General features: G+C 38.2%; 1 protein-coding gene across 1 annotated transcript; it reads right to left on the reverse strand.

The window, feature by feature from the left end:
• Positions 1-762: 762 nt before the first annotated feature.
• LOC131046358 (uncharacterized) lies at positions 763-6,557 on the reverse strand. Its single transcript, XM_057980087.2, has 7 exons — positions 6,501-6,557; positions 5,252-6,334; positions 4,824-4,949; positions 3,696-4,697; positions 2,857-3,605; positions 2,528-2,727; positions 763-2,219 (listed from the first exon to the last, which is right to left on the reverse strand). The coding sequence occupies exons 1-7, from the start codon at positions 6,555-6,557 to the stop codon at positions 763-765; spliced, it is 4,674 nt and encodes a 1,557-aa protein (XP_057836070.2).
• Between the last annotated feature and the right edge of the window lie 7,811 nt (positions 6,558-14,368).

A 14,368-nucleotide genomic window follows, 5' to 3' on the forward strand; every position in this document is an offset into this window, starting at 1 on the left:
ATGTGGCCTTATATAATAGAATTTCTTTTGGAGTATTGAAATGGTAATGTTCCTTGCATAGAAATCCATCCAATGGGCCTTTATGCCTACAAAGAACATGAATATAAATAGAAATTTGGTGCTTCACAATATTATCATACTAGGGCTTCGAAAATAAATTTTTGACTGCACAGACCGTACTCCATGTTGTCTCAGGACCAATATGGAGGGGAAAAAACTCAGCTGTTTAGATTGTGGACTGCTTCTTGTAGAAGAGAATGTGTTGTACTGCATTCTACTAATTAGAGACTACTTCAGAATAGCATTGTTATGACTGATATTGAAAGTATGCACTTTTCTCTTGCTTTTGAAAGTGGAAATTACCTTCAAGCTTCTGTGTTGTTACTTATCAAACAAACTTTTGGAGAGATGGGCTGATTGTTAGTAAATTTGATTATGGAATGTTTAAGATTGTTTTCTTTTTAAAAGTTTGTTTATTAGTTATGTGTCAGTGACAAGGATTAATGACCTCTTTCTTTCCATTCTTACTCATAGTCCCAATCTCTGTTTTTTCGAAGCTAAAACAGTGAGAAATTTTGTATTTTTCATTGTATGTGCTTCTAAGTGGATCTCAAAATCAGTCATTTTTTATTTATTTTTGGTTGTGTGTCTGCAAAAGAAGGCATACTGTTAACAGGTTTAACTGTTGAATTGGCAATTTTTGGTATAACATAAAGGGGTAAAAATATTATTAAACCAAGGAGACATTACAAAGCAAGGCCATTAAATGGCCCTATCAAGATCAACCAAGTGATCCAATTGATGAGACAAATCCGGGGACAGATGGCCCCGATCCACCAAATTCCAATCATGCATATGATCGGAAGCCCATTTAGCCAAGCAATCAGCCACACCATTCCATTCACGGGGAATATGGTTGAAAGTAACATGCTCCAGAGATGCACAGAGAGTGAGAATTTGTTCAACAATCAAGGCCAGCTGCCAGCTCACATTATCCATATACTGCCTTTTCAGTAAGTTCACCACAACCTGGGAGTCAGACTCACATATGATCCTTCGCCAACCCAACTGATTGGCCCACTCCATAGCCACTAAAATAGCCTGAGCCTCCATAAGATTATTCGTATGAAGACCCTTATACTCAGAGAAAATAAACTGAACATCCCCTGAGCTATCACGGCCCACACCTCCAATGCCAGCATGACCAGGATTACCACGAGAAGAGCCATCCGAGTTGATTTTTAGGACTCCCAAGGGAGGAGGGGACCATCTTCCCTCCCTATTCACCTTTGGGGTAGGATGCCTACACCTGTTACGCATGAGTTGTCGTTGCGGAGGAGGAAGATGAAGGCGATTACAACAATCAACATCCCGAGGGTCCACCCGCATAGTCATATCACACTTAGCCACAATAGTTTCCCCTAAGGAGTGTAAAATTTTCCTCCAAAGGTGAGGAGCCATCAGCTGCAAATCTTGAAAGATCCGCCTATTCCTCTCCAACCAAAGATTCCAGATAATAAAGGAAGGCCCAATGGCCCAAGCAGCTTGGAGAAAGGAAGTAGAAACAGGGGCCCTTCCCCATCGTTCCCAAAATTCCACCAAAGAGGAAACATGCCAGCAGGTCGTATTCCACACTCCCCACCAGAAGTGCCAAATCTCCCTAGCATAGGAGCATTGGAAGAAGATATGGGATACACTCTCTTCACAGCCTTGACACAAAACACACATAGAAGGGCTTTGAAAACCACGCTTACATAAATTATCCCAAGTGAGACACCGATTTTGGGCCACTAACCACATAAAGAAGTTGCACTTGGGCCATGACAACTTGTGCCAAACATGCTTCCACCAAGGGACCTCAATGTCCCCAAACAACTGCCTACCAATCTGTTTATAACCAGCAACCACAGAGTACTTTCCAGACAAGTCTGAACCATCCCAAGCCAAAACATCAGTTCCTCTCAAAGAATTACAAGCACGGGAAGCCAAAAGTTGGGAAAGCTCACGCCTATCCCCCTCAAACCCTCCTGGAGGCCACTCCAAAGGGTGCTTCCAATGAAACCGAAGAACCAAACCATCATGTTGTGCCACCTTATAATGCTCCACAGTATCCCAGCCAGCTGCGCTAAAAACCTCAGACAGAGGCTGGAGATGAGGAAAAGAAGAAAGAATAGGAGGGTGACCATCCCAGGAATCTAACCAAAAAAGAGCCTGTGAACCTGAATGACAGTCCAAAAAAGAGCATCCTTAATCAACTGCGCCCCCACTTTCAAAGTATGCCAGATCATAGAACCACCCCCCTCCAGAGGATAGCGAGGGACCACAAAAGAAGCAACACCCCGAAGATATTTAAGGTTGAGAATACGAGCCCATAACCGGTGCTTATGGGTGCACCAGTGCCATTAAAGCTTAGCAGCAAGAGCTTTTCCATTCAAAATAGCAGAGCGTAAACCAAGACCCCCTTCCTGCTTAGGTCTACACACTGATTCCCACTTAACAAGGCTCCATTTTGAAGACAATAAATTACCGCTCCAAAGAAATTGACGAGAAAGAGCATCAAATTCCTTAAGGAAATACATAGGAGCCACTTGAACAAAGCACCTGTAGATGGGAAGGGCCTGGATGACAGACTTAAGAAGAGTCAATCTAGCTACAGAAGACAACCAACGATGGGTCCAATGAGAAACCTTTCTCCTAAGCTTATCAAGCAACTGCTGCCAAGAAGATCTGGGCAAACGGCCAACAGTAAGAGGAATACCCAAATAAACAAAGGGAAGAGTTCCAATTTGAAACCGCAGAATAGCAGCAATCCTATGCTAGATAGCTTGAGGAGTATTAAAGAAGAAAATAGAAGACTTTTGCTCATTGACTCTCTGGCCCGAAGCCGCAAGGAAGATGTCCAAAGTTTTCCTGAAGGAATCAGCCTCCCTAATACGAGCCAGACCCATAAGAGAGGTATCATCCACGAATTGGAGATGAGAAAGTGTAGGCAAGCCCATCCCCCACTGCCAACCATGAATCAAGCCATGAGAAACCTGAGATTTAAGAAGACGGCCAAGCCCCTCAGCCAGAATAATAAACAAATAAGGAGAGAGTGGATCCCCCTGACGAAGACCCCTAGTAGCCCCAAAAAGCTCAGAAGGCTCCCCATTCATAATAACCGAAAAGGAGGAAGAAGTCACACAACTCAACACCCAACTCACCCAATCAGAGGAAAAACCAAAGGCCAACAGAATCTTCTGAAGAAAACTCCATTTAACTCTGTCATAGGCTTTGGCCATATCCAACTTGATAAACATAGACCTCTCCTGAGAAGTAGCCATGGAATGAATGGCTTCAGACGCAACCACCACCCCATCCAGAATTTGCCGCCCAGCCACAAAGCCGCCTTGCTCCTCAGAAATAATCATTGGCAAACAAGATTTGAGTCTCTCAGCCATCAACTTCGTAATAATCTTATACGCCACATTACAGAGTGCAATAGGTCTAAAGAGATCAAGTTTGTCAGCACCTTCCTTCTTAGGAATGAGAACCAGAAAAGTAGCATTCAAGGCGCGAAGCATCTGCTTACTATGAAGAGACTCACAAACCACCTCTAACAAATCCTGCTTCACAATATCCCAAAACTCCTAGAAAAACTCAACTGGGAACCCGTCAGGGCTAGGGGCTTTCCCTTTGTTCATCCCAAACACCACCTCCTCCACTTCAGACAGAGTCACCGGGCAAATAAGAGAAGCATTCACCTCATTAGAAATTAAAGAAGGAATACAAGCAAGGACTCTATTTTCATCAGCCTCAGCAGGTACAGAATCCTCAGTGAAAAGATTAGAGTAGTACTGACGAGCCTCTCTAGACAGAGCATGTTGAGCAAAGATTGAAATACCCTCAGAGTTAACAAGAGAAGAGATAAAGCACTTATTTCGATGAGCTTGAACAGAATAATGGAAAAAGGCCGTATTCCGATCACCCTCTTGAAGCCAATCAATCCTAGCCTTTTGTTTCCAGAAAATCTCTTCACGGAGCTCCCACTCTTCCACCAATTTCAGAGCCTGGGATTCAGCATGCCCAAGAGCCTCCGAGAAGCCCAAATCTCGAATCTGACGGGTAATCACAGCAAGGCAGTCCAGCGCTTCTCTTTTCCTAGCCCGAAAATTACCAAAACTCAACCTATTCCATCGCTTAAGATGAAACTTAACATATTGCAACTTCTTAACCAGAGAATACATAGATGTACCAAAGGTAGGGGCGTCATCCCGCCACCATTGAGCCACAAGATCACCTAAAGACGGATCACGCAACCACATGAGCTGGAATTTGAAAGGGGGGTTCTTAGGATTTGGAAAAGCTGAAGTCGAAAACTTAATTGGCCAATGATCAGAGCCACGCCAGTCAAGAATCTCAGAGCAAATCACCAAGCTACCTCTAACCCAAGAGCAAGAGACAAGGAAACGATCAAGCCGCTGGGCAATCGCTTCAGGCCCACTCTGTCTATTATTCCAAGTGAAAATTCCATTAGAGGGTTTTACATCCATCAATGCTAGAGAGTCCACATTAGTCCGAAACATATCTGCAGCAGGGCCAAGCCTAGGCAGCCCTCCCCTTTTCTCCTCCAAGCTCAACACAGCATTGAAGTCACCAGCTAAAATCCAAGGTAGAAAGGGAGCATAGGACCTAACATACCTGATATGAGCCCAAAGCTGGGATTTACCACGAATATCAATTGGAGCATAAACATTACTAACCAAAATAGTCTCACCAGATTCCAAAATCGAGGCCACCATAGAAATAGCAGACTAGCTGGAAATCCACCAATGAGGGACAACCTTACGAGGATCCCAGAAAAGAGCCAGACCCCCAGAGGTTCCCCTAGATCCAATACACTGACACTGGCCAGAAAACCAAATACGAGGAGCATGTTGAAACATGAGATCCACCATAAGCTTAGTTTCCTGGATACAAAAGATATCAGAAGAATGAACAACAATCAAATCTTGAATAGCCTTTTGACGGGGGGTTCTATTCAACCCCCTTGCATTCCATGAGAGAATAATCATGAGGAAGGTTGAGAGAAGTGGGCCTCAAGGGTCTTAATAGCCCCAGATTCCACCAAAAGATCCCCAGCAGATTTAAGCTTGTCTGCATCCTTCTTACGACCAACTTTCGAAGAAAATTCAAAATGTCCCTTCTTGAGAGGGCGTTGCAACACCCCCAAGGAAGGAGATGATCCTCACCCTTTGCCTGAAGAAAATACTGCCTTAGCCAAATCTGCTAAAACAATATCATCCTGCACATCTACAGAGGCCCCAGGAGGCTCCGAACTCCCCTGCACCAATGCCGAAGATGAATTCTGCACAACAATCACTTTCTCCAGCCCTGTATCCATCCCAACATCCATACCAGAGGCCCCAGCAGAAAGCTCAATAGGAATCCCTTCCTCCACAGCCTGATTATCCAGGACCTCAAACCGATTGAAACCCTGATCATTCTGACTATCCTTAAAGGCCCGCTTGTGCCCCCTCCCTTTATTTCTCTGCTTAACAGGGATAAAGCCATCCTTATCAGGCCCACCCTCAACCCCAGATTCCTTCCCTTTATCCCCTTTCTCCACCGAGGGCCCAGAAGAAGGAGAAGAAGACACCCCAGCAACTTTGGGTGCCCGAGGACACTGGCGCTGAAGGTGTCCATACTCATGACAGAAGCGGCAACGAAAAGGGAGGGACTCATAATCAAGCAGTTGAATCCACGAAGCCGAGCCAATAAAAATTTCCAAAGAGTCTGGCAAAGGATTATTTAAGTCAATTTCAACGCAGATGCGAGCATAAGAAAATACCTTTTTCTCCAAAGTATTATGAGCAATGGCAGCCGGTTTCCCCAACAGAGCAGCAATCCGAAGCAGAATATCCTCTCTCCAAAACTCCAACGGCAGCCATGGAAGACGCACCCAAACAGGAACCCGAGTAGGAAGATCTTCTGTCGCATTAAAACCACTATGCCAGGGCTTAATGAACAAGCCAACATGATTGTAAAAATATGGCCCTCCTTCAAAAACACGATTACGGTCCGAGATACTAGAAAAATCGACCATGAAATAGCCATTTGCAGCTACCAATAAATCAAAATCCCCCTCAACATGCCAGGTTCGACGGATCCAAGATTCTAATGCCGAGAGAGGAATCCGAATACCCAAGAACTTGCAGATCAAAACATGTTGGCTCCAATAAGCGATATCTTCGTGGACAGATTCCGGAGAGATAACCAAAACAGGCCGATCTTGACTCCGTGGCAGACATCCGTTCACTTTCTTGAGCTTAGAGCTCTCACCCACAAAAGATGACTACAATTTTTGTGCATGCATAGCCTCTGAAAATTTTTGAGATGGCTTCGAGCCTGTAAAAACCAGACTATTGGAAACCACAGCCATGATCCCACCCAACTCACTTGGGCTCCAGCCAACCCTTACTCCACCGCTTCCACCAGCCACTTCCCCCCCACCGAACAACCTCCCACCAGTCCGTCACCCACCCAAACCCCCGCACCACTCCACACCCAACAGCCATTGGCAATTTTTGGTATAGTCTTTATGGTATTCAAAAGATTAAATAGCGTTCAGGATGGAGATTTTTGACAGGCAAAGATGTTTGCTTCTCGTTGAGAAAAGCAGGCGGCCGGCATAGTTTTGCCATCTAGCTTTACACGTGTTTTTCATTCTAGAAACCTAGCTAGCTTCATATTATCGTCAACATCATTAAGCAACAAAATAATAATAAACCATCTTATGCAAAACCCTCAGAGCATGTGGCAGTGACTTCAATTTTTACAAAACCCTCAGAGCATATGGCAGTGAAAGTATAAAGGTCCAAAATCGTTGAAAATATTGACCAGCCTGACCAAAGTATACGCGAATTAAACCACTGCAGTTAACCCTAAAATACTAATTTTCCACAGAACTTGTTTAAATCGAAAATATACAATCAATTTAACTCATTAATCACTGCAACTGTTCACGCGGCAACTATGGAACGGCAAACATTAAGTTGATCTTTCATATTATCGCCAACATCATTAAACATCTTTTAAGTGTGTGGTCCATTGATTTTGAAAGATAGTATGCAGCTAAGTGGAAATTACTCTCACTTTCCATTTTGCATAAAAATTGGAAAACAGTTTATAATTCTATTAAAAGCAATTTCATTTCTTGTGGAAACCAATTTCCTGATTCCCCTACATAACAAACAGCCAATTTCTGTTTACAATGGTGGCTTTGTTACTTGTAAATGATAACTACCGCATTTTTATAAACAATACTTTGTTCCTTCCAAATAGTCCTTTTCTAGACAGGTTATAATGATATTGTACAAGGTTCCAATGAAATATACAGAAATTTTACTATGTTTAGTCACAAATTTTGAAAAAATCTTCATTTCTTTTTGTTTTGGATAGACTATATCTGTCTGCATGCCCATGTTTTAAAGTAGCGTTTTCTGTTCAATTCTAAATCCATTCACGCTCAATGCATTTATATTAGAAAGAATGATTATTGGAAATATGGTTTTCCAGAAATAAATTAAATAAATGTACAAAAACAATGAATTTTCAGAAATAAATTAAATAATTAATTGCCAGAACATTTTTTTGTACGCAAGTCTAATTAATATTCAAAAACTGTTAACTATAAAAATATTGAAAACATCAATAGAGAACAATAGGCATTATGATTTTGAATTAAAAAGATATAAGAAACTGTGAAGAAGTCTGTTGATAAAATTGAAAGAATCATTACCAAAATTTAAATGCAACATATTGAATGTTTCACATTTGTTTTCATTAAAAGAAATTTCAGCAAATTGTAACTTTATTAGTGTAGAAAAGATTATTGGATAGGTGATACCAATCACTACCAGATGGCATGCTATTTTTATTATAAATACATTGTCCTTGTAGAGTTCAATGCTTTAGATCAAATAGTAAATATTATCATAGCTCAAGGGCCCAATTTATAAAAAACTAAGTGTTTTGATTAACATATAACTGCCATCTTATTTTCACTTGAAAAGTGATGAAAACATATTTCCTGCCCTGCTTACAAAAACATAACTCTTCAATTTCTCCCACATTGCAGTTCTTCTTGGAATGTGAGAGAAATTACTATTCCAACAAACTAGTGAGAAATTTTGTATTCTTCATTGTATGTGCTTCTAAATGTATCTCAAAATCAATCATTTTATTTATTTTTGGTTGTATCTCAACATCAAAATATATTAGTAAACCATCTTATGCAGGGGAGTGACTTCAATTTGTACAAAACCCTAAGAGAATATGGCAGTGAAAGCATAAAGGTCCAAAATCGTTGAAAATATTGATGAGCACGATCAAAGTATACGCGAAACCATTGCAATTAACCCTAAAAACACTAATGTTCCAGAGAACTTGTTTAAATCGAAAATATACAATAAAGAACAAAGAATACTATCATAAATCACTGCAACTGTTCACGCGGCAACTGTTGAACGGAAAACATTAACTTGGTCTTTCATATTATCGTCAACATCATTAAACATCATTAAAGTGTGTGGTCCATTGATTTTGAACCATATATGCAGCTATGTGGAAATTATTTTCAGTTTCCATTTTGCATGAAAACTGGAAAACAGTTTATAATTCTATTAAATGCAATTTCATTTCTTGTGGAAATCAAATTCCTGATTCCCCTACATGAAAATCTAAGTTTGATATTACGTTTTCAACAACTCTTAGTCAAAAATAAAAATCTAGAACTTAATGGCGATGAAAAGATGCCGTCTTGCGTAATTTAGGGTTATATTAACATTATTTTCAAATTTTTAATATCATATATCATCCTATATAAGTCAAGCCTGAGTAGAGAATAAAACAAAGGCAAGGTCTGTTCATTGAATCAGGTTTGAGTAGAGATGGCAGGCTACCAGATAGCAGTTCTTCTTCTTGCATGCATATTATGTTGTGCTGCTCGTCCGTTTCAACCTTCAATTCTCTATCCAACTGCAAAGAGACACAATGGAGGAGGGAGAATACAGATAGCAGTTCAGTCAGGTGATGTTGCGGAGATGAAGGTTCCTCATCAGGTAATATAAATTACAGTGATAACAAATTTATTATTGATACCATGCAATGCATCAAATGTATAGGTATACAATTGTAAAACATTCTTTGTTAATTTTTCATTGAATTTAGAAAAATTTTGAGTTGTAAATCATGTATTTTAATTTGTTAATGCGGACTTCATTCTAAAACCCTTAAATTTTCAATGATATAGCATTATATGATGGAATTTCTTTGGAACATTGAAATGGTAATATTTCGTGCATAGAAATCCATCCAATGGGCCTTTATGCCTGCAAAGAACATGGTAATCACTATGGTTGAAATAGAAATTTGGCGCTTCACAATATTATCATACTAGGGCTTCAAAAATAAATTTTGACTGCACAGACCGTACTTCATATTGGCTGTTTAGATTGTGGAGTGCTTCTTGTAGAGGAGAATGTGCTGTATTGCATTTTGCTAATCTAGAATAGCATTGTTATGACTGATATTGAAAGTCTGCACTTTTCTCTTGCTTTTGAAAGTGGAAATTACCTACAAGGTTCTCTGTTGTTATTTCTTAAACAAACTTTTGGAGAGATGGGCTGATTGTTGATAAATTTGTAATAAAATCAAACAATCAAGAAGAAATACAAAGTAGAGGAATCAAAAGGTTCTATCAAATTCAACTAATAAATCTAATTGTTGAGACAAACCCAGAGGTAAGTGACCCTTATCTCCATTAGCCAATTTGATAATGCAATGTTTAATATATTTTATTTTTCTTAAATTTGTTTATTAATTTTCAATCAATGACACAGATTAATGACCTATTTCTTTCCGTTCTTACTCACCGTCTTAAACTCTGTTTTTTATGCTAAACCAGTGAGAAATTTTGTATTTTTCATTGTATGTGCTTCTAAATATTGACCAGCACGATCAAAGTATACGCGAAAACAGTGTAATTAACCCTAAAGAAACGAATTTTCCATAGAACTTGTTTAAATCGAAAATATACAATAAAGAACAAACAGTACTATCAATTTACCTGATATTTTGAACGAATGATGCAGAAAATTATGCGGATGGAAGTGGAGTTAGATGACGTTATGGAGAACTTCAACAATCGAAATGATGATGTGGAGGATTTCGCCAAGTTGCCAAAGGGACCTGTTCCTTCCTCCGGGCCGTCCCCTATTATTAACAATAATAGTTTTTCAATTAAACATTAGCAAAGTGAGAGTTTGAGAACTACAGAGCCAAAAGTGGAGGGTTTCTCCAGGCCTATAAATAAGTTTTTAAATGTATGAAAACTGTTCAAATTATAGACACTTATTTCTAAATAAGTAAAAGTTCCAAATTATGGATTTCTTTGTGAAACAGCTTTAAAATCGTCTTTCTATAGACTGAACATTGATGAATTGATCGTTAAACAATATTAAACGTTAAAATATATTTCAGCTAAAGAATGTGATTAGAGCTGAGAAACTTGTTAAATAATGATGTTCAGTTGAATATTTATGTAGGTAATGTTGTAATAAACTGTTTTAAATGGTCTAATATGATGTAGAAAATTCAGTGTAGTTCTAAATATGTTATAGATTCAATAAATTTTTAATTTATAATTGTAGATCATTTTTTTTGTAATAGTGTGATTGATTTTTCATCTACAAATCTGACTTGTGCATATGTAATTAAGATTAAGATGTAGGAAGCTAATTTTTTATAACTGTTTAATTTCAGTCTTTTGTCCGTTGTCTGTTGTGAACTCTTCTATCCATCCCCACAAAAAAATTGGTTGTGGTTGAGAGTTTTCATGTGGCAATGATAATTTCTTCTTTTTATCAAACTTGTAAAGACGCTAAGTTAACATGGCATAGAGAATGATTGAAGACCATAGGCAAACAGGGAGTAGATACCTAGATGATGATGTAGTTAGAAATGCATCAAATTCTTTTCTTGGTATTACGTGAATCTAAAATGAACTAGGGTTACCTTTTAAATGCAGCTCCAAGAGTCATGAATAAAACATTTTTGTGTGTTCTAAACATAGAACAATGAAGTGAGGTGTAAGATTGACTTAAAATTTGAATTTGAAAAATACAATTTTGAGAAAGATCATCTACACAATCACATATATTACCTATTTTGGGTGGCATAAGAGCAATTTAGGTTAAAGCGAGCTTGGCACAATAGAGGATTGAAAAGGTCAAGGAAAACCAGAAAGACTATACAGAGTATGGAACACTTTGAGGAATATGCATCCATAGGAGAAAAACACATGATACAAATAAATCCCAAGAAATTGTGGGTAATGTAGCAAGAAATGCACATGAGATGTATGTAGGAGCCGCATGTGTAAAAGATTAACCAAATCAAAAGTTATGTATGGAAAAATTTGTACGAAGAATATAAGATGAAGCAAAGAAGAATAAGAGGGTCCTAGCATAACAACTATTAAAGTCCTAGCATAACAACTATTAAAGGAAGAAAATACCAAACCTAAGGCAACTTCACTGATTGTCAAAATTAGCTACATCTAACAAAATCACCAACCAAACCTAAGGCAACTTCACTGATTGTCAAAATTAGCTACGTCTAACAAAATCACCAATCATGAATAGTTAGAGAAAAGTTAGTTTGGTCATTGACCAGAATGTTGATAACTGATGCTACTCTAGCATGCAGCTAGATTAATTTAGTTAATAGTTTTTTGTTTATTCATGTAGTTAATAGTTTTTTGTTTATTCATGCAAATAAAGCATGTACTCCAACATGCATTAATCCTTAGGACTAAAGCGTGATGTGCATGCACTTATTATATTCTTAATTTAGGGAGTAGTTTGATTTTTTAGTTTGAGAGCCTTTTCCATGCAATGCTAGGAATATATTTAGAACTACAGTTATTATTAATTCTTCTAGGCTGCAAATTCTTTATATATACAACCTCTATGTAATTTTTTAATTAAGCTTCAATAAAGAAATTGGTGTGTGCAATTCCAAAAATAGGACACTTTGTTTTTTTATTCTGAATTGTAATTTCTTTTTGCAATTTATTCTTTTTGTTGTTATTGTTTGCTAATCAGCTAGTTTAGAGAGGATAGGTCAGGTTCAAAATTCTACAAGTGGTATCAGAGCAGGTAAAATTGTTTTGGGTTAAAGTTTTATTGTTGGAATTTCGCCAAAGTTAATCATGTCAAATTCTAACAATATGCCTGTTCTAGAATTTGATGGGAATGATTATGATTATTGGTGCATTAAGATGCTGGCCTTTTTTATTGGAAAAGATTTGTGGGAGATTATTGAATCGGGTTATGAAGAGCTAGCTGATTGGAATGCCCTTATAACCAATGACAAAATAGCAAGAAAGGAAGCAAGGAAAAAGAATGCTCAAGCTTTGTTTCACATTCTAATAGCTCTTGATAAGAGCTTATTTCCAAGAATATCAGGAGCAACAACTGCCAAAGATGCCTAGAAGACTCTACAAGAAGTTTACCAGGGTAGTGATCAAGATAAAGTGGTCAAGCTTCAAACATTGAAGCGAGAGTTCGAGAATTTGAAGATGCAAGAAGCTGAAAGTATAAGTGATTATTGTGTCAGAGTCAAAGATGTGGTCAATAAAATGGCTACACTTGGGGAAATTGTAAGCAATTAAGTTTTAATTAAAAAGGTGTTGAGATCTTTGACACCCAGATGGAATCATGTAGCAATAATCATAGAAGAAAGCAAGGATTTGACAAAACTACAGTTTGATCAACTGGTTGGATCCCTGATGTCTCATGAAGAAAGGTTGAAAGATTCTTTTAAAGGTGTAGAGAATGTATTTTTCCTCTAAATTGTTAATCACAAAAAATGAAGATGCAAGCAGCAGTAGTTCCAAAATCAATCAAGGCCAAGGTAAAGGGAAAAGCCAAAATTCTTCAAGAGGTAGAGGAAGAGGTGGCTCAAGATGAAGTGGTGGTTTCAAAGGAAGAGGTAGAGGAAGATTTGATAAGAGAAATGTTCAATGTTACCATTGTAATAGGTATGGCCACTTTGAAAGAGAATGTAGATTGAAAGAAGGTAAAAGTGCTAACTATGCTCAAGAAAGTAGTGAGAATCCTCCTGATCACTTATTTTTATCTTATGCAAAGGATGAAAGTACTAGTAAAGATGTTTGGTACCTAGATTCTGGATGCTCTAACCATATGACTGGGAATGAGAAGTTGTTCTCAACAAAGGATGGAAGTTTCAAATCCAAGATCCAGCTTGGTGATGATAAATCATTGGAGGTTGCTGCCAAAGGAGCTATGGAGTTCCAAACAAAAGAAGATATAAAGAGTATTCATGATATTTATTATACTCCACAATTGAAGAACAATTTGTTAAGTGTTGGGTAGCTATGTGAGAAAAATTATAAAGTAGTCTTTGAGAATAAGACTTGTACTATCTATGATAAGAATAAGGATAATAAGGTGTTCACTGTTGTTCTTATGACAAGAAATAGGATGTTCCCCTTGAGGTTTGGTGAACATAACAACAATTTGAAAAATATGGCTTATGAGGATTCAAGTTGGTTATGGCATCTCAGGTATGGGCATTTAAATTTTCATAGTTTGAAGTTTCTAACCTCACATGCATTAGTTTCTGGTTTGCCCAAGGTTGAGGAACACAAGGAGGTTTGTGAAGGTTGTCCTAAAGGAAAGCATGCAAGAGAAAAGTTTCCAAAGGGCAATACATGGAGGGCTCATGACCCACTTCAGCTTGTTCATTCAGATATATGTGGTCCTATGCAGACTAAGAGTTAGGGTAAGTCAGCATATTTCATCATTTTTATTGATGATTACTCACGAAATTGTTGGGTATATTTTTTGAAGGCCAAAGATGAAGCCTTGGATACATTCAAGAAGTTTAAAGCCCTTGTGGAAAATGAGAAAGGGTGCAAGATCAAATGTTTAAGGATTGATCGTGGAGGAGAGTTTTTCTCAAAGGCTTTCCAAAGTTATTGTGATTTTAATGGCATCAAGAGGCAACTTACTACTGCATACACACCTCAATAGAATGGAGTAGCTGAAAGGAAGAATCGTACTGTGGTTGAAATGGCAAGGTGCATGTTACAAACCAAGGGATTGAGCAATTCTTATTGGGGAGATGCAATTTCTACAACTGTGTACATCCTCAACTGTAGCCCCACCAATGCACTACAAAAGATGACTCCTTATGAAGCTTGGTATGGAAAAAGGCCTAATGTTAATCATTTCAAAGTTTTTGGTTGTTTAGCCTATGTGCATGTACCTAATCAGAATAGACAGAAGTTAGATGCAAAGAG

The sequence above is a fragment of the Cryptomeria japonica genome, chromosome 8 (assembly GCF_030272615.1).
Source record: "Cryptomeria japonica chromosome 8, Sugi_1.0, whole genome shotgun sequence".
In the NCBI taxonomy this organism is placed as follows: domain Eukaryota; kingdom Viridiplantae; phylum Streptophyta; class Pinopsida; order Cupressales; family Cupressaceae; genus Cryptomeria; species Cryptomeria japonica.

Coding starts and splice junctions, on each gene's coding strand:
- LOC131046358 (XM_057980087.2), bottom strand. CDS start 6,557: ATGGCTGTTGGGTGTGGAGTGGTGCGGGGGTTTGGGTGGGTGACGGAC. Junction 6,335..6,500: donor GGGTGACGGACTGGTGGGAG/GTTGTTCGGTGG, acceptor CAAAAATTGTAG/TCATCTTTTGTGGGTGAGAG. Junction 2,728..2,856: donor CAGAGAGTCAATGAGCAAAA/GTCTTCTATTTT, acceptor CCGTTTGCCCAG/ATCTTCTTGGCAGCAGTTGC.